Source organism: Hakea prostrata, chromosome 8, assembly GCF_041222555.1.
Source record: "Hakea prostrata isolate BN-2017 chromosome 8, UWA_Hpros_2, whole genome shotgun sequence".
Lineage (NCBI taxonomy): Eukaryota > Viridiplantae > Streptophyta > Magnoliopsida > Proteales > Proteaceae > Hakea > Hakea prostrata.
In genome coordinates, this window is record NC_142607.1 from 29,688,369 (window position 1) to 29,705,436 (window position 17,068).

At 38.7% G+C, this 17,068-nt stretch overlaps 1 protein-coding gene across 3 annotated transcripts in view; it reads right to left on the reverse strand.

Annotated features, from left to right (window-relative positions):
* The window catches only part of ITPK4 (inositol 1,3,4-trisphosphate 5/6-kinase 4), a 93,771-nt gene that overhangs the window by 50,930 nt on the left and 25,773 nt on the right, over positions 1–17,068 (reverse strand). For all 3 annotated transcript variants that reach the window (XM_089167438.1, XM_089167436.1, XM_089167437.1), the window contains 2 exons: positions 8,919–8,987; positions 8,249–8,448 (listed from right to left, as the gene is read on the reverse strand). In XM_089167438.1, the coding sequence (XP_089023564.1) occupies positions 8,249–8,448; positions 8,919–8,987 (269 nt within the window). The remainder of the gene's footprint in view (positions 1–8,248; positions 8,449–8,918; positions 8,988–17,068) is intronic.

Genomic DNA, 17,068 nt, shown 5'->3' on the forward strand with positions numbered 1-17,068 from the left:
GAGTAAAAGACCATCTGAACTTCGATTAGCCTCAATTCCCAAGAAGTAATGCAAGTGTCCCAAATCTGTCATTGCAAATTCTTTGCTCAGGCTTTGAATAACCTCTTGAATTGCAGCTTCATTGGCTCCTGTCAATATTATATCATCTACATATAACAACAATACAATCATTGTACCTTGGGTTTTGCATGTAAACATGGAAGAATCTGCCACGCTTTGCTTGAAACCTTCTCCTTGTAAGTATGTTTTGAATCTGTGAAACCAAGCTCGTGGAGCTTGCTTGAGACCATAAATTGCTTTTCGTAGATGACAAACATGTGTTGGTTTAGATGTGGAAACAAACCCCTGTGGTTGTTCCATGTAAACATCTTCTGCTAAGTTGCCATTCAAGAAAGTATTTTTCACATCAAGTTAATGTATTGGCCATGACTTTGAGAGTGAACCGGTTAATACTGTCCGAATGGTGATTGGCTTTACAACTGGACTAAATGTTTTATGAAAGTCCACTCCTACCTGCTGGTTGAACCCCTTAGCAACTAATCGTGCCTTGTATCTCTCAATGGAATCATCACTTTTTGTCTTGATCCTATACACCCACTTACAGCCTACAATATTCATACCCTTGGAATAAGGCACCAAGTTCCAAGTCTGATTGTCGATCAAGACTTTGTATTCTTTTTGCATTGCATCAATCCACTTTGGGTCTTTTGAGACTGATTTGTATGTTTTAGGTTCAGTTGGGATGTTGGAGATGGTGGTAAGAAAGGTTTGAGGTATTAGGTGTCTAATAGTGAGTAAACAGAGAGGGGTTTTTGGTTTGGCGGAATTGGTTTTACTCCTAGTAATCATAGGTGAGATGGTTGGGGCTGTGGTTGGTCTATTGTTGGTGGGGATTGATTAACATCTTGGGTTGGATTTAGGGGTTGTTTGTGATGGTTGGTTGTTTGAAATAGGTGAAAAAGAATGAGAAGTGAGTGGAGACACATTTGGTGGGGTGTGTGGGATGAAAACAGGTAGAGAAATAAATTCGATTGGTGGTTTGTTTGATGATTGGTGTGATGGGGGATTTGAAAAGGGAAATTCAATTTCTTCAAAAATAACATGTCTGGATAAATATACCTTGCCAGTGTCCTTATCTAAGCATCTATAACCTTTGTGATAAAGACTATAACCAAGAAAGACACAAGCCTTGGACTTTGGCGATAATTTGTCTTCTCTGTAGGGTGTCAAGTTGGGGTAACAAAGGCAGCCAGAAACTCTCAATAAACAATAATCTGGTTTGAAGCCAAACAGTGCTTCATGAGGAGATTTTCCCTGCAATACTGGTGTAGGTAACCGGTTTATTAAATAGACAACAACAGTAAAGGCTTCTAACCAATATTCTTTGGGCATGTGAGCTTGGAATAGAAAGGATAAACCCATCTCTGTAATGTGTCTGTGTTTTCTTTCTGAAACTCCATTTTGTTCTGGAGTATGAGGACATGAAATCCTGGATACAATGCCACATTCATCAAGATAGTTTTTGAAAGCTCCCCTTGTTAACTCTAAGGCTCCATCACTTTGAAAAAATTTAATAGAAGTAGAAAGCAAGTTTTCAGCCATATTTTTAAAATGCTTGAAACAATAAATTGCATCAGATATAAATCGCAGAGGATAAAACCAAGTAAATCGACTGAAATCATCAACAAAAATAATATATGAATTGAATCCACTAATTGACAAAGTTTTAGTGGGACCCCACAAATCACAAATGAATAAGCTGTAATGGTTGAGTAGTTCTACTAACTGAAATAGAAAAGGGTAATTTGTGATGTTTGCCAAGTTGGCAAGCGTCACAAATTTTATTGGATCTAAGTGTTTCAAAAGAATTAAATAAGACACTTTCTCAAATGAGTAAGTACTGCAGAAGAAAGATGACCAAGCCGGCAATGCCAAATATCAGGAGTTTTATTTCCATAAAGAGCCAAAGGAAGCACAGCATTAGCCGAGAAAGAATACAATTTATCTTTGACTGGACCCTTCAGTAGAGTGATGCCTGACTCCAAATCCTTAACACAGAAACCCCATGGAAAAAATTCAACGAAACAATTATTGTCGATGTAAGTTGAGAAATGGAAATTAAATTCTTTGACAATTGGGGAACGATGAGTATGTCATTAAGAGATAAATGATTTGAATTTGTTTTCAAAGTTGAGGAGCCTATATGAGTTATAGGGAGTTTCTTACCATACCAACTGAAACCTGGTTGCTGTAGCATGGCTAGATCAAATGACATATGGTTGGTAGCACCTGAATCCGGTATCCACTATGCATCATTCTGTGGTGTAATGTGTTGGGTATTTTGGGTACCATGTAAGCCAGCATAAGGAATGTGAGGTGGTGGATTAGGATTATTTCGGTTCTGGGCATAACGGAAATAACATCTATTGGCCGAATGGCCTCGTTTAGCACATATTTGACATTTGAAGGAATTAGAATTAAAGGTGTTTTGGTTTGGTCGGTTATAGGAATTTTGAGATCTTGGAGAGCCATTTGATGAAGTTCGGAAGTCAGATCTAGGTGGGTTTCATTTGTTGGGTGGATAGGAATTAATACTATTATTAGGCCGATTAAATTTAGGCTGATCTGTAACAAGTAATGCAGTAGGGGAATGGGAATCAGTTAAGATTGATTGAGTGTTTCCATAGCCACGGCGTAACCGTTGCTCATGAGTAAGTAGTTTGGCTCTTAGGTCGGTAAAGGTAACGGGTGGGATAATATTTTCCACAGTGATGATGAAAGTGAGATAATCCGAACCAAGACCATTTAATGTATATACTACCAAGTCAGAGTCATTTACCTTGTCATTGATTGCCGCTAAGGAATCAGCGATGGACTTAATTTTGTGAAGATAGTCCGTAATTGTGCTCGTTCCTTTATTGATCATCTGCAATCACTGCGAAGATAAGTCCTTCGAGCAGTGGACTGTTGTTGGAAAAGTTGTGCAAGAGAATCCCATACATCTTTCGCTGTTTGAAGGCCAAGAATATGAGAAGAAAGAGACGGTGTGAGGGTGGCATTGATGCATGCTCGAACAAAATGATCATTCTTTCTCCAGGTTTGAAATGCTGGATTCGGCGTTTGAGTTCCTCCAGTAGTGATAGTTTGATTTGGCATCAATCCAGTACCATCAAGATGATCCATAAGATCACAGGTAATAAAAATGGATTCTAATTGTTCTCTCCACATGAGATAATTTTCTCCATCAAGCTTGACATAAACAAGGTTGGAGAGATTGGTAATAGGGAATGGAGTGTTAGCAGTGGCCATTGAAAATGTAGTGTTTTGGGGGGGGGGGGAAATCTCAAAACCTTAGTTCTAATACCATGAAAGAATGCAAAGAAAACTCTATTTTTGATAAGTAGGTTTCTTACCTTGATGGGTAAGTCTTATGTATTTATAAATAAACATGGCTGTTGTACAAGATTCGTTTACAATATTCAAATTTAAATTCAAAATTAAAAACTTGAATTCAATTTAAAAAACTTGAATTCAAAAATCAAATTCAAACCATAACAGATCCGTTATGGTCTTTCACTAACCAAACAAAACCTCCCAAATTTTGGAAGCATAACCTAGCCAACATACCGCAAACTAGATACAATTTTTCTTGGATGTAGACACCTGTAACGACGCCAACCCCCCCCCCCCCCCCCCCCTTAAATTGGGGCTGGTATAGAGAAGAAAGAAGGTTGAAGAACATATGGGGAAGAAGGGGAAGTCTGAAAAGAATCAGACTTGAAGGAGGAGAACACTCATAAGAAGAAGAGAATAAGGGAGAGAGAGGAGGCTGCTAACACACAAAGATAAACTTCAATTTATTTTTATTTTTTTCTATTCTACAAAAGTCTTTTTTTTTTACTGCAATGTAAGGGCCAACTTATAGCTTGGCTAATGCCCTACAAGAAATAGAAACTTAGTATACTGAAAATAAAAACTAATATCCTAGTAACTAGTGACGATAGAATCTTATGGAAATAGAAACTAATAAAAATTAGAAAATACAAAGCTTTATATTTCAACCGCATGCATAAATAACTTAAATAGAAACTAAACTAAGGTCCTAAATATCCCATAAATAAAATCATCATACAATCTGATCTTGGGCCCACAAAAACTCTATGGAACATTCCCGATAGGCAAAATAATGGGCTGTGACATTGTTCATGTGAACGGTGTTTTGACCTCTTTGTGGCCTTTTAAAAGACCATCTGAACTGAACGGTTGGCTTGAGCTGGCTTGATTTGTTGCTAGTTCACTTGGTCCTAGTTCCATGTTGGTTGTTCTGCATCAATTTCTCCCTCTCTTTTTTTATTAAAAATTATATTAAAAAAAAAAAAAAACACCTCTTCCCTGAGTACTAGTGAAATAAGAATTGATGCTACATAGAAAGCGCTTGTTCAAGAAGGAAGTATGTTGTTTTTTTTTTAAAGGTGTGCAGAATGAAGAGAGGTAAGGTTTGTGACAATGATATTAATCACACTGGTAGCAAATAGGTGGAGAATAGAATGGGGAGGAAGACCACAAAAAGAAGAAGTAAAGAAGACAAATCAGAGAGAGAAGAAGAATTAGTAGCAAAGACAGGTCATAAGAAGGAGAAGGAAATTAGCAAGGAAGAAAAATCGAGAGCAAGCTCGATAGAGTGAAGAATCCAATAGACAGAGAGTTACCTAGGCTTGGGCTCTAATAACAAATAATGGGGGCAAGACAAAGAAGAAAGAAGATTAAAAAAGATAGGGGCAACAAGTGGAAATTTGAGAAGAATCAGACTTGAAGAAGGGGAAGGAGGAGGAGAACACTCATAAGAAGAAGAAGAGAAGGGGGGCTACAAATGCACAAAGCTAAAGCTTCAATTCATTTTTTTTTTCCTTTCTCCAAAAGTCCTTTTCTTTTAATTGAATGTAAGGGCCTATTTATAGCTTGGCTAAAGTTTTACAAGAAACAGAAACTTAGTAGACTGAAAAATAGAAACTAATATCCTAGTAACTAGTGAAGATAGAATCTTATGGAAATATAAATATAAACTAATTAAAATTAGAAACTATTAGGCGTTATATTTCAGCCACATGAATAAATAAATAAAATAGATAGTAAACTAAATCCTAAATCTCCCAAGAACAAAACATTCATGTAATATAATCTAAGGCCCACAAATTCTTTTGTGGAAAATTTCATATAGGCCAAATAATGGGCTGTGACACTGTTCACGTGAACACTGTTTTGACCTCCTTTTAGCCTTCTAAAAAACCATCTGAAACTGAACAGGCTTGCTTGAGCTGGCCTGTTCCATTGCTGGTTCTATTGGTCCTGCTTCCATGCTGGTTGTCCTGCATCACCTCCCTCCCCCAAATCCCCCTCCCCAACACACAAAAGGATAAAACATTTCTCAAAGGATTACCCCATGTCACCCTATTTTCACCCTATATTTAAAAAGCTCTATTACCCATGAAAGTGCAGCTAACCATCCCATTTGAAGCCATGAAACCGTCCATCATCTTCAACTTCATCACTAACCAGAAAAGTCATAAACCCTAACCCATTCAAAGCATATCACAGAACCCATCACAGAAGGTCTAATCTTCAACCTATGCAGACCTATTAAAGTTTTCTTCAGAGCTATTGGCATTCATCCAGTTGAGGCTACCCTACATCATACCCATCAGTCCTGAGCAAAGAATTCATCCAAAACCCTTATAGAGATAACCCTTAATGCAAAAGCTGTCCTCAAACAAGGGAAACCAGCAGGAGATCAATTGCAGTTAGGATCCATACAATAATGAAGACCAAATTAAATGACTAGATCTGATATCTTACATATGAAAAGGGAAGGAAAAGGAGGAAGATAGATCGAATAAGTGAGGGAGTAGGGTGATGGCCTATGGAAGCTGTTGACTTGGATTTTACTCCATAAATGAGGCTACTAGGCCACAAATTCAATTTCTCCAAAGTCTCCTTTTCCATTGCCATGAAAAGGCCTCATAGTGTGGCTAAAGATTTATCAGAACTAAAATTCCTTTTAAATTGAAAATAGAAACTATTAACATTGTAACTAGTGATAATACAACCCTATAGAAAATAGACACTAGCTAGAATTCAAAACTACTAGGATTTATAATCCAGCCATCATGGTTGTCAAAGCATCTGCCTAGGCGCCTAGGCCCATTTTTGGGTCAAGGCAACTAGTCGCCTTGCTTGGTTTTCTTGTTTTCATTGCCCTCTATCGCCTCGCCTCACCTTGTCACCTTTGACAACCATGCCAGCCATGTGCATGAATGACTAAATAGAATCCAGATTTAAAATAAACTAAAAATAGTGTCCACCAGCAAATCCCCAGATCAGATGTCCATATCTGCTCTGAGTGCTCTCAAATCACTGTTAATAGTAACTCGGGTATTGTTCATCCGAACAGTAACCATTTTATTAAAACTAACTTGATCCCTTCTCCTCTTCATGCTTGGGTTGAATAAAGACATCAAATCAACAAAAACTCACCACATCATCAAACCCAGCTGCCTCTCAAAGCAATCACATCCCACAACCTTGTGGTTCTGGTTTTGGGGCTTGTTCCACAGGTACATATGGATTTGGGATCAATATTAGTCCATCTCAAAACCCAATCATCTCAACCTCGCAAATCTTGATTATATCAATTGATGTAGGACTCCACGCCGATCCCAATAAGGCCCCGAAGGCCAAAAGAAGGCCCAAGCTCACTGCCAAGCAGCACACAGTACTGCCCAACAGCATAGGATCATGGTGCAACAAAAGGGGCATTTTTGTCATTTTGGGCAGTCCAAGTTGAGCCCAACTAGGTGTAGTTATAGCCAGAATTTCATTTGGAGTCCGTTTCTATTTTTATTTTCTTATTTGGTTCAGATTAGGAGTAGTCTAAGGGGCTGGCAGGGGTGGGGGAGGGGGATTAGGGGGCTGCAATGGAAGGGGGTGAGGTTTCCTAGGTAGCGCAACAGAGAGAAGGGGAGGGGGAGGGCTGCAATGGGGCTGGAGGTGGGGGAAGGGGCTGGGGTGTTGGACTTACTTGGTGAGCTGCTGTTGAAGGAAAAGGCTGCTGGTTGCTGAAGTTGAATGCTGCAATTGAAGGCAAGAAGCTTTAAGAGTCCGTCGTGGCCCTCCCAAGAAGGCTTGAAATAATTACCTAATTACCCACTGGAGTTCTTCAATTCTTTATTCAATGCAGACTCTTTGTACAATGAAAAGAATGGCTTATTTATAGCCTTACATCAAGAAAGAAAGAGTCTTAACTCTAACTGGGAAACGGACTTAGACTCCGCTAGAACTTAGAAACTAACTCAATTAGGGTTTCCTTCATAAGTTAGGATACCCTTCTGCAATTAAATAAGAGCCACATAAAATAAAAAAAATTGACTTGAAATAAAATACCTATCCATAAAGAGTCTTGTTTAAAAGGAAGACTCCCTATGACACTAGAACTCAAACAATTGATTCAAACTAAGACTTCTAAATAGAATTGGACTCCAAAAATCAAAACAGAACTTCTGAAATTAAAATCATCAACTAATTGAGGCTGGAAAATGAAAACACCAGGGTTTCAGCCAGGGGGAGGGGCCCTTGTTCATATCACATTGCTCGTGCAGAAGCCTTCGCCACTAGGTTCACCCTTTTACACTGCCTTACACAACATTCAATCTTCCATACAGAAACATCCCGAGGGCCACAACATCCATAAAACCCCATAACCATTAGAGATCACAACCCTATACAACCCCAATTGTTTGTGCCTGACCCTATGCATAAGTTAGCAAATTCAAGCTGGTTCTTTTTGAGATCCTATTATTGGCCCTTAGCAAGGCAAAGTAGCCTATAGCTCCACATAAAGTAAGGACATTCGTATAGATTATTTTATCTTGCAAAGAACCAAGAATAGCTACTTATCAGTTTGATGTGAAGAATACATTCATAGAGACCCGGAGGAAGAAGTTCAACTTAAGTGCTGCTAAAATTCAAATAAAGAAAAGGTGTAAGTCTAATAAAGCTCATCACTCTGCCTACAGGAAAATTTATAACAGGACAGCCTCTGTAGTTACATTCTGGTATTAGCAGGAAGCATGTTTATTCGGGGAAATTTTCTCTTTAGTTCAAAGGCTTGAATTGGCATAGTCATGTTAATCCATTTTTCGTTGCCTATTCTAGCACAGCTATCAGAAAGAAATTAAATAGGCTTTCAGGTCACCTTTCCAATTCCTGCATTCCCTTGGAATAAGAGATTTTGTTTGAAAATTCTGAACTGCTCAATTCAATGCTGAGAATTTCATCAGTTGCTTTGTGTAGAACGACATCAACTTCTCGCAGTTGAGATTCTAGAGGCAGATCAAATGTGAGAGGAACAAACATCAACCCATTTTCAGTAGGATAGATAGGGAATGCACCTCTCTGTTCAAAATCAGAAAACAAAAAACATAAGCTTCACCAAGGCACTGAAAATGGGCAAACTTTTTCCCTTCAATAGAATGGGCAAAAATTTTAACTGCAAAGAATATAAACTGCGTCTGCTTGCTAAAAAAAGCATTTCTAGAGACAGGCCTGGCAGTTCATGAATCATGATGTCCAACCACTACAATGATTGCAGCCATCTGATCTATCATATTCAGAAAATATTAAATCAGGCATATAACTATTAATATGCTTACGTAAAGATTCAAAAAGTGGGTATTCAATAGCAGCTTCCTTGTTTAAAAACTATTAACAGAGACTCCATTTTCCAGTACATAATATTTTGTATGCCCATGAATATTTGTATGCCTATGGAGTAGATACATAATAAATATGATGTCCAATATTTTCCTAATGGACCACTTCTCATATTTAAACCCACTACTTTAAATCTACATAAGAAAAATTACCTTTGCAAAATCTTCTTCCCGAGAAGGTTTCATCATATAACCAACGGTTATAACATTAATACCCATTCCCTGCTTATAATGGAGAAAACAAATCACATGTTATGGACTTATTTAAAGTATAGCAAAATTTAATCAAATATATTAAAAAGATTCTAGTAAAAGCTATGATTGTTACCTAAAACTTGTTATAGGAAAAAATGAACTATTAAGCGAGAATGAAGAAACAAACAACCAACACTTGTGTTCCAAGACTAAGTGCAGCTAAGGGGCGTCTAGGGGCCGTCTCATTAGGTAGTTCAGTGATTGCCAATACGGTGATAGTCCAAATACTACAAAAGCTTTCAATGTTTAAACTTTCAGTTATGCATGAAGGATTCATAATATTGGTATTTCTCGAAGATTCTTTAGCAAAAACTTCCTTGAATGGCTCAATAGATCTCTGTAAGTAGCCTTGAAATCATACCTCCGGTACTCCATTACTGCAATTTGGTCCCCCTTGCCTTCTACTTCCGTCAAACACGGCTCTCTTTGACAAAGCAAATATCCTCATACACCGAGGAGAATTCTCAAATGAACAGTATAAAAAAAGAGGGATACCCTCTGAGTTCAGGCTATGACACTTCTACAAGTTAAAATCTTTGAATATGTTGGCAGAAAGGATCTAAGTTATAGTACATGTCTAGTGGAATGATCAACTTCTGAGAAGAATTGCCAAAAGTTGGCCAATGAGATGGCTAATTGAATAGCTAGAAGTGGTCTTTTCAGGGCATATACTCGCATATAGAAATTACCTCCATTATAGTCCCTTCCCAGTATTCTACTTGTTTCTTACCCATTTCTTCTTTTTCTTCCATTTGAGAGTGAGGGCTCAATTCCCTAATTTATTTTAACCACTCCCCCCCAGCTTTCAAGAATAATGCCCACTCACAAGGACATCAGATCATCTTTTATGGACACCTCCTATCCATCCACATCCATGCGTGATGCCCAAGCCATCAAATCACTTTGATCACTGATCAGCAGATGGTTTTTCAATCTTCATATTACAGTGACCTATAGCATATGTTGCCTCCCTTATGTAGAATAGGCCATTTGTAGGACAGCTGTGAAGAACTCAGAACATTTGTTCTTGCTGACTACTTTGTGGCAAGCATTTATCATATAGTTGGGAGGAAATGCAAGACAGCTCCACCAGTCCACGAGTGGACTTGATGCTGTATGTCATAGTTCATATCAGTAGACAGTCAAAGTATGCATCCCTGGATCTTGTTGGATTCTACTAGGAGTTAAATTAGATTTTGTGTTCATGTAAATTTCTATTTCTTGTTATCCAAGTAAGGGTATTTATGTAATAGTATTGTTTCCACTTTATCATAAATAGAGGGCTTGAGATCACACTGATCACAATAAGCCATTCTACCACAATCGACTTTCTCAACATGGTATCAGAGCCTCGAGATGATTAGGGAAGAAAACGAAGAGAAGAAAAAAGAGAGAGAGAGAAGAAGAGAAGAAGAGAAGAAGAGAAGAAGATCCACCACCGCCGCTGCTGCTTCTTGTGAGTAGGAAAGAACAAAAATAGAATCGCAGCTGCTGCTGCTTCCTGCTCCAAGAACAGAATCGCAGCCAACACAGTTTTCTTCTGAATTGCAGAATTGCAGCCAACACAGTTTTCTTCTGAATTGCAGAATCGCAGCCAACAGAATACAAACAGTTTTGGCCCATTGATCGTATAATCACAGTGAGTTTTCTCTGGTTTTTTTTCTTCTGAAACTCTTCATCTCCGTTGAATCTTTTCATCTGATTCTTTCTTTCGAACCTTGAATTAGGCACAAACTTGTATCGAATCATATCTAGTTTTTTTTTCCTCCTTAGCTACGGTACTATTTGCCCAAAAATAGGAAGAAACAGAATACCGATGTTTGAGGGATTTCATTCATAAATTTGTTTTTTTCTAGGGACCTAATTGCAAATTCACATAATTTCAGGGGTTTAGTTGCAAATTTGCATAATTCCAGGGGCCTATTTGTAGATTCAAATAGTTTCACGGACCTATTTGTAAATTCAAATAGTTTCAGGGACCTGTTTGTAATTTCAGCTTTTCTATAGACTTGTTTGTAATTTCCCCAAAAAAAAAAGAAGAAGAAGAAGCAGAAACATGGTGTTTATATGCATTTTTTGAATCGTGGTTTGGCCATTGCAGTCTGCAACGTTTCAGTTAATTTTCAAAGGGTGAAGACTGAAGAACCGCAGATAATCTTTTCAACATGACAACTACCGATGGTACTACTGCTCCCACCGGCTCCGAACATTACCCCACTTTTCATCCTCTTTCGGTAAGATTTGATGGAACAAATTATTGGATTTGGTCTCGATTTGCTTATCCTGACTATTGCCGGAAAAGGACTTGTTGGACACATTACGGACACCACTATCAAACCTACTACCACAGGCGTTTCACGGATAAATGGATCTCGAATGACTCTCTTATTATGTCATTCCTTTTGAATTCCATAAATCCAAATATTGCCAGTAGATACCTATTACTTGATACTGCAGCCCAAATTTGGAAGGCTACTACTCAAACATATGGACAGCTAGGGAAAGATGCACAGGTTTATGAGCTACGAAAGAAGCTTCATGAGACTACCCAAAAATATATGACTGTGGCCCAATATTATGCTGAGTTGCGATCTCTTTGGCAAGAGTTGGATCATTATAGGGATTATCACCCCACTAATCCAAATGATGTGACTACTTATAAAAAGCACGTTGATAAGATTAGGGTATATGACTTCTTGGCAGGTTTGAATGTGGAGTATGATCAAATCAGAGTGCAAGTATTAAGTCGTTCTCCCTTTCCTACACTAGAACAGTCTTATGCCCTTGTTCAGTGTGAGGAAAGCCGTCGATTAACCATTCTTCATTCTCCTATTGTGGAGAAATCAGCCTTACAGTCTATTAGCACTAAATCTGATTTAGCTAAGGAGGTTGTCAAGTGTGAGCACTGTCACAAACCATATCATACCAAGGCCAATTGTTGGAAGCTCCATTGGAAGCTTGCTGATTTTGAGCAAAAAAGAACACAAAGAAGAGGAAAACCGAAAGCTCATATTTCTAAGACAGTTTCCACAACAGCAAACATTGGTTTTTTCACAGGAGGAGTTAGCTACTCTATGACGTATTCTGCAGTCTTCTACTACCGGCACAGCCTCTAACCACTGCTTCCTCTACTTCGCATACCAACTCCTACCTTGCTACTTCAGGTAAAACTTTTACAATCTTCCAAGTTTCTTCGGTTTCTACTCCTTGGATCATTGATACAGGAGCCACAGATCATATGACAAGTTTATCCTCCTTTTTCTTACAATATTCTCCAACTTCTGAAAAGGATAAAGTTTGAATTGCTGATGGCTTATATTCTTCCATTACTGGAAAAGGGACCATTCATCATTCTCCATCACTTTCTTGGAAGGAGATTGGACGTGGTAAACTAGATAATGGATTTTATTTACTCGAGCCGATTAGAGGATCTACTTCTTCTCTGACTACATCTTCTAATCAGGTCCATTTGGTAATATCAAACCTTCATCAATGGCACCGTAGGCTAGGTCACCCCCCTCTAGGAACTCTTAAGAAAATATTTCATGATTTGGTTTCTTCTTGTAATGAGGATGATTTTTTTTGTAAAGCCTAAATTTTTGCGAAGCAGACTCATTCAACTTATTTACCTTCTCTTTATAATAGAAAATCTATTTCTTTTGTGCTAATTCATACTAATGTGTGGGGCCCCTGCCGACATGTGTCTATTACTGGCCATAGGTACTTTGTTACTTTTATTGATTGTCACTCTCCTTCTACATTGATTTATCTTTTAAAATACAAAAATGAGGTTTTTCGATGTTTTCGTGATTTTCATAATATGATTAAAACTCAGTTCAATGCCATTGTGAAGATCCTTCGTAGTGACAATGACACAAAGTATATTGATGGTGAATTTCAAGATATCTCTCTGACTCTGGCATAATACATCAGACCAGTTGTGTTGGTACGGCTGCCCAAAATGGGGTTGCCGAAAGGAAGAATTGGCATCTTTTAGAGATAACCCGTTCAATTATGATTGATATGAATGTACCTGACCAATACTGGAGTGATGCTATAATCACTGCTTCTTACCTTATGAATAGGATTCCCAGTAGGATACTTGGTTTTAAATGTCCTAATGAGATTTTCCAGGCAGCCTCTTTTTTTATTATTCCCCCAAAGATTTTTGGACATCTGTGTTATACCAGAATCACAGCCCACCAGAGTAAGCTGGATCCCCGCAACCTACGCTGTATATTTTTGGGGTATTCTGCTACTTTGAAAGGATACAAATGTTATCATCCTCCTTCCAGGAAAACCATTGTATCGATGGATGTAATTTTTAATGAGTTTTGGCCTTACTATACACCTCTCTAAGGGGAGAGTCCTAGAGGAGAGATGTACTTTTCAACTTTAGATCTTCCTATTACACAACAACGCAACTTAAGAGTTCAAGAAGAGTTTCCTAACCAGGGGGAGACTTCGGCTAGTATACCTGAGGACTCTAATCCTCCCCATTCGTTTTCTTAACCATGTGAAGAACCTAGCCACGGGGAGACCACTCTTGTGAGGCACACTGTTGAGGTCTTTCAAAACAAGATTGACTAGAATAAGGCGGTGTAGACTTATCAAAGGAAAAATTACAACCGATTAAAGCAGATGGAGAAAGGTGACACATTACCATTTCAATCTCCAACTCCATAATCAAATTCTACTGTTCCCTTGAGGTATCTTCTTCTGATCTTCCTCTTGTTGGAGAAAAGAAGTCAAATCTTGCACTCAGCATCCCATAGCTAAATATGTCTCTTATAACTCTTTGTCTGACTCTTACCGTGCTTTTGTATACATCTCTATCATCTATATTTGTTCCTAAAAGTTGGCAAGAAGCCTATGCTAATAAGAGATGGAAAGCAGTTATGGTAGAGGAAATGCAAGTAATGAAGAAAATTGATACTTGGGAGCTGGTTACACTTCCTCCAAGAAAAAAAATCAGTGGGTTGCAAATGGGTGTTTGTGGTTAAACAAAATATGGATGGATCAATCAACAAGTTGAAGGCTAGACTAGTTACTAAAGGGGTTTACCCAGACCTATGGGATTGATTATCAGGAGACTTTTGCCCCTATTGCGAAACTAAACACTGTCAAAGTTCTATTGTCTGTAGCTGTGAACAAAAACTGGAACTTGCACCAACTAGACATAAAGAATGCCTTCTTATATGAGGAGTTAGCAGGAAAAGTCTATATGAAAATCCCACATGGTTTCTCCAATGACAATACTGCAGGGAAAGTTTGTCGGCTGAAAAGGTCAATTTATGGGTTAAAACAATCTCCTAGATGCTGGTTTGGACGCCTTGTGAAGGCAATGACTTCTATTGGGTACAAGCAAAGCAATGCTGATCATACACTATTTGTCAAGAAGTCAGGTACTAACATCACGCTTCCATTGTTTATGTAGACGATATTGTCATCATAGGGAATGATGGTGAAGAAATTCAAAGGTTGAAGGACTTTCTTGGCAAAGAGTTTAAGATTAAAGATCTAGGGAAGTTACAGTACTTCTTAGGGATTGAGGTGGCTTGATCAACGAAGGGTTTATTCCTATCCCAAAGAAAGTATGTCCTAGATTTATTATCAGAAGTGGGAATGTTGGGGTGTAAAGCAGTTGATACCCCTATTGAAGATGGAGCTAAACTTAAAGAAAAAGAGGGAGAACCAGTGGACAAAGGAAGATACCAAAAGCTAGTAGGGAAGCTTATTCACTTGTCCCACCCCAAGCCAAACATTGCGTATGCCGTGGGGATAGTGAGCCAATTCATGCATGATCCATATTTAGCTCATATGAAGGCTATTACAAGAACTCCTGGAAAATGAATACTTTTGTCACCCACTGATGATAATCTAAGAGTAGAAGCATACACCAATGCAGACTAGGCTGGATCTCCAGGTAGGAAGTCAATTTCAGGTTACTGTACCTTTGTTGGAGGTAATCTAGTTATTTGAATAAGTAAGAAACAAAATGTGGTAGCTTTATCCAATATCGAAGCTGAATATAGAGCTATGGTTCGTGGAGTTTGTGAGCTACTATAGTTAAAAGGCTTGCTATAAGAATATTGGAGTCCAAGTTTCAAACCCTATGATGTTATGCTGTGACAACAAGGCTGCTATTAGTTTTGCTAATAATCCGGTGCAACATAATTGAACTAAGCACATTAAAATTGACATGTTTTTTGGCAAAGGAAAGCTGGAACAAGGGCTCATCTACATGCCTTTTGTGAGGTTTGGAAACCAAGTGGCAGATATTTTCACTAAGGGTTTGAAAAAAAGAGACTTCCTTCCTATTGTGGGCAAGTTGGGCATGACAAATATCTATGCCTCAACTTGAGGGGGAGTGTTGGATTCTACTAGGAGTTAAATTAGAGTTTATGCTCTGTAAATTTCTATTTCTTGTTATCCAAATAAGAGTATTTATGTAATAGTGTTGTTTTCACTTTATCATAAATAGAGGGCTTAAGATCACACAGATCACAATAAGCCATTCTACCACAATCAACTTTCTCAACAGATCAGAACACCTGGGTCTAAACAATCATTAGTATTTTGAGGCACAGTGGTCTAGACAATCATTAGTATGTTCCTTCATCAATTTTGCAGAATTTACTTGCCTATTCTATCTTCCAATGCCAAAACAATGTGTAAATAGAAAATATTATGATACGCCCCTGATTACACAAGTGTATAAACGTAAGAAGAGACAAAGAAAACCAGCAGAAACATTGGCTGGAAGCCTGGAACAGGGCAAAACATAGATGAAACAGGGAAGATATGGTAGCTACACCAGCAGCGGGTGTAGAGGAAGGCCAAGTGGCAACCCATTATTGGGCAAACACCACCATTTCTGTTATGAGCTAAAGGACAGAATTGTTAGGCCAGGTGGCAGCAGGACAGTGGTTAAGAGAGCCAAGTTTGTTAGAGTTACCAGGGGAATGGAAGAAGGAATATAAGGGGAATAGAAGAGAAAAGTAAGGGGGGAGGAAAAAGGGAAGAGCAAGTTGATCTTGCGGGGAGAGGGAGCCTCTCAGGAGAAGGGAATAGCCTTCTGGTGTTAGTTGCAGCTTTATCTTGTTTCTGTTTTATCATTCCAAGAATTAGTTAGCAAATGAATAGAATCAGTTGTAGTGATTCAAGATGGATTGTTATCGTAATACATATGCAATGATATCCAATTCTCTTGCTTGTTAGTGTTCTGTATTTTTATTAATCTGAGTAATCTCTGCTGTTGTTTATTAAGTCTGCAAGGAAGATAAGTTAGGCTCGTAAGGGGGGGTCCTAACAATCTGGTATCAGAGCACGTCGATTCGGGGAATGGTAAGGAGTAGAATGGAGTCCAGAGTTGAATTGTTGGAAGACAGTGTGAAAGACCTGCAAACCCAACTCGCATTGATCGACTCTAAAATAGACAAGGTAGAACAAAGTCAAGTGGCGTTCATGAGTGAATTAAGAACATACCTGGCAAAGGGAAAAGCCTTAGAGACCGATAGCCCATCGCCTGAAGTCACGTTGGGAAGACAGGCCGAAACGGCACCAACATCAATGAGGGACAACTCACAGAGTGCCATCGTACAGGAAACACCACGGACCACAACTTCCCTGGGACGTCGCGATTTCTTTCCGAGGTATCTGGAGTTACCTATTTTCAATGGAGAAGATCCGAATGGATGGTCGGAAGATATTTTGGGCTATAAGGGCTCACCGATGCAGAAAAGTTACAAGCAGTGCTGATTTGCTTCGAAGGACCTGCAATCGGGTGGGTACAGTTCCGAGAACTACAGAATCCTTTCCATACGTGGGAGGAGTTGAAGCAGGAGTTGCGAAAACGATTCGGTTCATCACAGGCAAGAACACCACAGGAGGCGATCATGGAATTGCGGCAAGGAAATATAGTGGTTGAGTATCACAGCCAATTTGAAGCCCTTACCGCCGCCACCGAGCCAAGGAAGAAGAATGGTTACAAGGGGCATTTTTGTCTAGATTGGGCGATGAAATTAAGGCTGAATTGCGCCTAATTC